This window comes from Vitis vinifera, chromosome 7 (genome assembly GCF_030704535.1).
Source record: "Vitis vinifera cultivar Pinot Noir 40024 chromosome 7, ASM3070453v1".
Taxonomy (NCBI): Eukaryota; Viridiplantae; Streptophyta; class Magnoliopsida; order Vitales; family Vitaceae; genus Vitis; species Vitis vinifera.
Genome location: NC_081811.1, coordinates 6,357,724 through 6,365,725, shown reverse-complemented (window position 1 = coordinate 6,365,725; position 8,002 = coordinate 6,357,724). Strand labels below are relative to the sequence as shown.

General features: G+C 33.0%; 1 protein-coding gene across 1 annotated transcript; it reads right to left on the bottom strand.

Annotated features, from left to right (window-relative positions):
* Window positions 1-5,939: 5,939 nt before the first annotated feature.
* Window positions 5,940-8,002, bottom strand: LOC100244569 (hyoscyamine 6-dioxygenase). The gene is made up of 4 exons (XM_002264049.3): window positions 7,703-8,002; window positions 7,335-7,585; window positions 6,935-7,253; window positions 5,940-6,412 (listed from the first exon to the last, which is right to left on the bottom strand). Exons 1-4 carry the CDS (start codon window positions 7,907-7,909, stop codon window positions 6,164-6,166), a joined length of 1,026 nt encoding a protein of 341 aa, XP_002264085.1. The 5' UTR covers window positions 7,910-8,002; the 3' UTR covers window positions 5,940-6,163.

The window sequence follows — 8,002 nt, the reverse complement described above, 5'->3', positions numbered from 1 at the left end:
GGATTAACACAAACCTATCCAACTTGGACGAGTTACGAAATCACACAATAAAATTTTATTAATTATATTAAAAATCAAAACGAATTAAACATTGATAAATTAAATTTGAATAAAATTTTATTACTTCCATTACCTAGTTAGTATATTTAACTCCAATGGAGATGTGGACAGGTCGAAAACATAGTTTGCAGCATATTCACATATAGGGATATCTAATACATGTGCTGAAAAATAAATATAGATAAGTTGGAAGTAAGGTAAGAGGTATATCAGTTTGTAGAATATCCAAAACGATCTCGGAGGTTATTACTTTTATAATCAGGATGATAAGAAGGTATTTGTTGGTACAAATACTAGGTTTCTAGATGAAGATTATAAGATAAGTAACAAGGCAAAGAGAGACGAATTGGAGAACACTAGAAAATAGTCTCTCATATGCATAAGATAGTTTGGATCTAAGGATATAAAGATATACCATTCACGATACTTCTAGTATACAAGTACCCCATTATAGTAGAGCAATAGTATCCCAGATGAAGTAATGACAATATTGATGCTCATTTATGGTAAAGAGCTATAAATGGAGAGTTAGAATCCTTGTATTCTAGCATAGTTTGGGATTTTGTAGAAGCACCTAAAAAGATAGAATCCATAAGGTGTAAGTGGATCTACAAGAGGAAGATAGGACTAGATGGAAAGGTTAAAAGTTTTATGCCTAGTATTATAGCTAGAAGTTATAATTCAAAACTTGTTTTCGACTATGGGAAACCTTTTCTTAGGTAGCCACACTCAAAATCATTAGAATACTCCTATCTATTATCGCGCATCTCAATTATGAGATATGACAATTAGATATCAAGATAATATTCCTGAACAATTAGCTTAATGATAACATCTATATGATGTAACTAGACGTTTTCATAGCAAAGGGCCAAAAACATTTTTTATGCAAGTTGCATAATTCCATTAATAGTTTTGTGAAAACATCTCACTCACAGAACAAGTGCTTTGATAAAGAAATAAAGACCTTTGATTTTAATAAAAAAAAACTTTATGCATACGAGAAGACATGAGGAAACATGGTGGTGTTTTAGGTCTTGAATGAAAATGACAATTTACTTATTAGGAATAACATAAGGTTGTTATCATAAGATAAAATCACTCCAATTTAGGATAAAGACATTGAGCATATGTCAAGCATATACTCAAGTATCGTAAGAGAACAGTGAATTATATACTTGTGTTCCATAGTGATGAGTTGGTACCTCTTAGGGACATGGATTCAAACTTTTAGTCTAATAAGGACTCTCTTAGGTTATCTCTAAGTATGTGTACACTCTTGGTGTTATTTGTTGCTACATTTGAACTAATAAAGAAAGTCTTTTGGCTTAAGAAGTTCTTCATGGAACTTGAGGTAGTTCCCTTGACGGTATCGCCCATAATCTTATTTTGTGGTAACAATGTGGTGGTGACAATTTAAAGAATCAAGAAGCCACTAAAAGGGAAAACACATAGAGAAGAACTACTACATGTTTTATGAGATAATTAATAAAGGGAATTTGACATGGAGTAGATACTTTCTCTAGTGCCCAATATGCTTTTAGGATATTGTTGGGATAAAAACCTTAAAAGCATAATATGATGTAATAATAACTGGATTTTATTAATACTTATATTATGATTTTTGTTTCACTTTTACTATTACATTTATGCATTGTTTATATCAACTTTCATGCTTGTATCACTTGCATTATACATGACTTGGGTGCATTAGAAGTGAGATAAAAGATCCAAGCGATAGGTTCCATGTAAGTTGATGACTCGTTCACAACTGGTTCATAGGCTTAGATAATCTATTTAAGGATGTTGTAGTGCACTACTACCTCCTAATTGGAGGGATAACTACTCTTGGTCAGTGGGATAAGGTTCCCATAGCAAGTACACTAGTGTGTATGGTACACATTGCGGGATAATGAGGCCTAACTTTATTACATCATGTCTTGCTTTTAAAGACTCAATCCTAATATGGTAAATCATGACATAGGATATTGGATAGTCATAACTTTACCAAGTTATTATGTTGCATGATCTTTAAACCTTGAGAAAATATTAAGCTAGTGTTGAGGTTTTCAGTGGCCTTGACCTAGAGGTGAAACTCTAAGATGGTTATATATTCCTTATGGATTGGTCTACTATTGATTAATGAAAATGACAAGAAGTATTCTTATGATAGGCACCATAATATCTCATATGTTTGAGACAGTGTGTTCCCTTAGGTGATCGGAAGGACACGTGATAATGAGATCTATGGTACTATAGTAATTGCTTAAGTGAAATTTGACATATGCTTTGAGAGGATTAGAGTACGTGAGTTGACCACATAATAGGAGGATTTGGGACTCAAATATTATATAGGTGATCTTGAGAGGTTGATAACATTTACCTTGTTAGATTGTGAACACCAATTCATAGGGAGCTTGCATGTAGTCGTTAATAGGTAAAAAAACCCGAGCTTTTTTATCTTGCTTTAATATTATATGATATTGGAGTACAATTGACTTTTTTTAGTGTGACATTGAGTCAAATTTAGAATTGGACTTTAAGGGAGCCAATATTTTCTTATAGGACTTAGTGGTCCTTGCTTGAGCTTGATGGGAACCCTAGATTTCTCCGTTCCCAAACCTTGGATCATATAAGTACAAACAATCTACCCTAGGCTTCTCTAGAAACTAATCTAAGTGGAAACATGACTTTTAAAAACCAGTTAGATTAATAAAACTAGAAAAGAATGAATCATATTCGGATTTGAATGTTCCTAGATCAATTCTTTCAAGTCTGAATACTCTGAAGGTCTCGTATACCTAAAGTCTTTTGTCCGATGACTTGAACCATGACCTTGGCACTCCAAAGAATGGACTTTGGAAGGGATGATGCCTTAGTTCTCTTTCTTTCTCTTTGGAAATGGAAGATGATAGTCAAAAGCTATAGAAACCCTAACCCCAAATGAGATATTTATAGGGTTCTTCCACTAGGCTTAAGTGATTTGAGCTCAGCAAGGCTTGGGTTACTTAATCGAACCTAAAACGAGTTCTAATTGATTAATTAACCATACAATGTCATTTAATTAATTAATTAACTCAATCTAGAGAACTTGTTCATTATCCCTTATACAATCCTGTGTAATTACCAAAAACGCCTTTATGCACAAGAGTGAACCTAGAGCTAATCCAACCCTCATAAGCCTTATCACCATGGTATATAAGCTCAGAGTGGGGACCATTAGGACCCATAGGAGTACTGGCTTCCTCATAATCCAATTCTAAAGTTGATTCAATATTTCATTATAAAGAATCAACTGCACTTCAATACCCTATATAGATAACAACGATATGAAACTTAGATCTATGACCTATTATCTACTACATGCAGACTCTTTCATGAATTGATGTTTATAATCTAATAAGGTAGTCCTATCACTTATCAACATTACCTCTCCAATCTTCAAATTACAAATCTCACTTATTAAATGATCAATTGATATACTCTAACTCTAATGAGCATGGATTAAATTTTCACTTAAGGAAATGTTATGGTCATAGCCTTCTAGATCACATGTCCTTAGGATTACCCAATGAGACACATTGTTTCAAACCCATGTGATATCATTGTGCCTATATTGAGAATATTTGTTGCCGCTAATCTCCATCAATAGTGACTCAATCCATAGAGATATGTAACCACCTTAGGGACTTACCCATAGGTCAAAACCTCCTATTGACTTTGACATAGACTCAATATCCTCTTAAGGTTGAGAGTTCATGCAATATAGTAACTTGATGAATCATGACAATCGATAGCCTTATGTCATGATTCACCATAGGTCCTATCTAATGTGCATCACATACACTAGTGTACTCACCATGTGAAACCCATCTTGACGACCAAGACAAGTCATCCCTCTAATTAGAAGATAGTTCACTACAGTTTTTACTGGATTACCCAAATTCATAAATTGACTGTAGACAACTTATCTACTTACAAGAAACCCATAACTTGTACATTGTAAGATATATGAATGTATATGTTTGGATATCCAATTAATGAAAATGGAATAAAAGGAAACCAAGAAACATGAATAAATAAAATTTATATATGTATCTCAATATGTCATATCATTTTTTTCTAGGGCTCAATCCTAACAGAGCTTATATGCCTTAGTGACATGTTATTTAAGGGCCAGATATTTGGGTTCTTTATTCATATGTGTGCATAAATGCATTTTTTGGTAAATATGTAAAGTTGTAAAAGAGCTTATGAATGGTTTTTGTAGATTACACTAATTAATTAATTGGAACCTAATAAGACTAATCAATTAATTAGGATATAGTGGGCTAGATTAAGTGACCCAAACTCAAAATGAACTCAAGTCACTTAAATTCATAGGCAAACCTATATAAATCTTCTTAAGGTTTTAGGGATTACAACTTTTGCTATTTACTCTTCTAGAGAAAAGAAGAGAGTTCTAACCTCCTTCACTATAAAAAGGATTCTACCATTCTCACGTGCCAAGGTCTAAGAGAGAGTTATCGGGTAAAAAATCGCAAGGTTTTCAAGATTAACACTATCTTATTCATCGACTGGAATTGATATGAGAACATCCATATCACAAATAATAATTTTTAAGCACCTAGATTTAAGATTCATTGTTTTGAATGCTTCTATTATGTAAATCTAGTATCCTTAGGAGGATAGTAGCACGATCTAGGGCTTAGAATGAATTAATTCAAAGATTTCAATTGTATAGTCTTACACAATGTTTTTAGAACCGGACCGGTCATCGAACCGAAAAAATTACCGATTCACGGTTCACTGGTCGGACCGACGGTCGAACCGGTTGAACCGATGATGTAATAAATATATAATTTATATATTATATAAAATTAAAAATAATTATAAAAATTAAAAATATATAAAATTATATATTTTAATAATGTTTGGTTTTTATATTTGGTATATTAAATTAAATGATAAAGTTTAATATTTTAAATTTTATTAAATATAAATATGTAATATTTAAGAATGAAGATATATTTTATTAAATAGAAATATATAATAAAGTCGTTCTAGATCAAATTTTTTTCATTAATTTTTTATATTAACTAAATCACTATTTGAATTTTAAATTATTTTTAAAAATTACTAGACTTAGTTATAAATCTCGTATTAAGTCTTATTTAATTTGAAGTTTATTTGCCTAGTGAATTTTTTTTGTAAATATATAATATATGTAAAAAAGAAATTAATCAAGTCATTCAAAATAAATCTTGATCTATAACTTTCTAATGTTCTTGAGTTTTATGACTTTTTAGTACTAATTAAATTAGTTTTTAAGTTTCAAAGTAATTTTTAAAATTTATTAATTTTATATATAAAGTATAGCTTGATTTGGAATTTATTTTCTTAATAAAACTTTTTAGAGAAGTTAAAAGAAATTCAAAAAGGCAAAGGAAGATCATATGTGAAGTTTTTGGTATATATTGGTATTAGATTGTGGAGAGAGAAAAAGAATGATCTTATGTTCAATTTTATTTGTTTTTTATGATTTTTTAAATTTTCTTTATTATTTTCTTTTGTTTTTAAAAACAGGTGAAAATAAATTTTATTTATTCCCTAAAAATTATTCTCTATTTCACTTTATTTTTAAAAATTGGGGATAAAAAACAATACTCAATCAATGTTATGAATTTTCAACACAACTTTTTGTTTTTAAAAATAGATGTTGCATTTTAACCATACGACACCAAATAGACTTTTAAGCTTTTATGTATTAATTTTCTATCATATCCATTTGTTTGGGATTTATAAGTCATATATATACAAGTACCGACAATAAAAATATAATACTATCTTTAAATTAATAAAGGGTTATTTATCGACAAACCAATAACCTTGTTAAAATAATAATTTCTCTTGTTCCAATAATATCATTTTACAAATTTGAGAAACTTTCAAGCATGTCAAATTCCAAAGTTTAAAGAGATTATAACTGAGAAACACCACCATTTGATTTCCAGGACTATGTGCATGTATAGTCGCTTAGCAGAAATTGTAGCATGGTGAGGCCATCCATGGCAGTAGGATGTTTGGTTGAGTCACCTTAATATTAAGCTTGGAGCTTGTATGGGTTGAGGGCAGTTTCAGGGTCACCATTCGCGGCTGTGAAGTTTTTAAAGAAGTCTATGAATTTAAAGGCCTTGTAGAGTGGGGGATTGCTTGCATTCACCAGAGCTTCTGCAGGCTGGATGACACAATCAGGAGAAGGGTTTATGAAGGTGGTAGGAGTTGTCCGAGCTTCCCTTGGATTTGTCACCACCCGGTGCTCAGCGCCTCTTAGCTTCCCATTACTGATAACCTACGGTCAAATCAAACACAGTTTATAATGCTAAACTATAAACTACATCAAGCATCATGAAATATCTGATAAGGCTATGACCCATTCTGACAGGGTTCTGAAACTTGGACAGGAAAATCTGCCAAAACTTTGGGAAACATTATGATTGAGATTGTAGTGGTCGCAATCCTATTTATAATTGGCTGTGCGAGTGTTAGGATCATGGACTTAGTCATTAAATCAATTGGTAGGTCAACCTACTCTCTTTATGTGGTTGGAAAGTCACACTTACACAGATCCTGGGGTTTAACCATCCAAAAAGGTAGATAGTGAGGCTTGACCCATCTCGAGGCTTATGGAAGTGTCTTAACTATCTCTGACCTTATACACTCATCTCAAGATCATTCAAACGCCCCATTTTTTCCCAGGACCAGTATTGTTGCATGCCTAATAGCTAGACTTGGTCAATAGGATTATTAGCTGAAAACACTAAATCATAACAAATCTGCAAGATTTCATGCAAGAGAAGGGAGATGAACATACCTGTAACTGGTGGCCAATGTTAATAACAAAAGCGTATGGAAGAGGCTCAACACCCAGCCATTGCCCATCTTTATAAACTTGAAGCCCATCCACATCCCCTTGAAGCAGAACGGCTATGAGGCAAGGGTCAATGTGTTTAGGTAATCCCAGGGTCAAACTTGGGTCTGGGCACCGCGGATAATGATTCACTGACAGTAACTGTCTTTTGCTAAGTTCACCTCCAAAATAGCCCTGTTCCAATCCTAGTCCTTCACTGATCAGATCCAAAATCTTCAAGCTCAACTTCCTTACTTCAACTGAAAAAGCCCCAACAATTTCTCTGAAATTTGAAGGGCAATCATGATTGAGTTCTAAGCACAGTTAGTTTGATGGTAGTGTTGTGGTGGGTTGCAGAGTTTACCGATATTTAGTGGGCTTTTCAGGCCAAAACTGCACATATTCTTCTGAAGGATGACAAGGGTGTCTCAGATTATCCCTCCACAAGTGCACCTCTTCAATGTCATAGTTTAAATTGCTTGTGTATAGAATGCAACTTTTGTCTATGTCGGTGGAGTAAAGGCTTGCCTTGTCTTCAGCCGGCATGTTGAAGAACTCACTGAATATGCTCCTGCTCTCATTTATTAGATTATCTGAAACCCCATGGTTGATCACCTGTTTACAGTATTTGAATGAAACCATTCTTTCATAGCATTAATATATCATTTTCTTAAACTAAAATCAAGCATCAAAGAATTTCATTCATATGTTTGATCTTAAGATAGTATGAACCTGAAAGAATCCAAATTCCCAGCTGGCTTCCAAAATTTTCTGGATTGTTTCAGCTCGATCAGGGCTCGTTGCTTTCCCAAGATCAACCACAGGAAGGCTTTTGCAAGGAGGAACAATGAGCTTCCCAGGTCTTTGCCCTGGTGGAAGAACATAATTTTCAGGCAAGGATTGAACATTAATAGACCAGCTTGAAACAAGTTTTTCCATCTTCTCAGCCTAAATCTTCAAAGAAAACACTGGTAAGGAACATGGACAACACACATTCATAAGGGTTGACTTGGAAGATAGCCTGTTACTATC

Bases quoted from the DNA above. Each gene is read 5' to 3' on its own strand.
- LOC100244569 (XM_002264049.3), bottom strand. From the start codon at position 7,909: ATGGAAAAACTTGTTTCAAGCTGGTCTATTAATGTTCAATCCTTGCCT. The intron at 7,586-7,702 runs GTTCATACTATC...TACTGTAAACAG, and splicing joins GGGAATTTGGATTCTTTCAG to GTGATCAACCATGGGGTTTC. The intron at 7,254-7,334 runs GTAAACTCTGCA...TTCAAATTTCAG, and splicing joins GAAAAGCCCACTAAATATCG to AGAAATTGTTGGGGCTTTTT.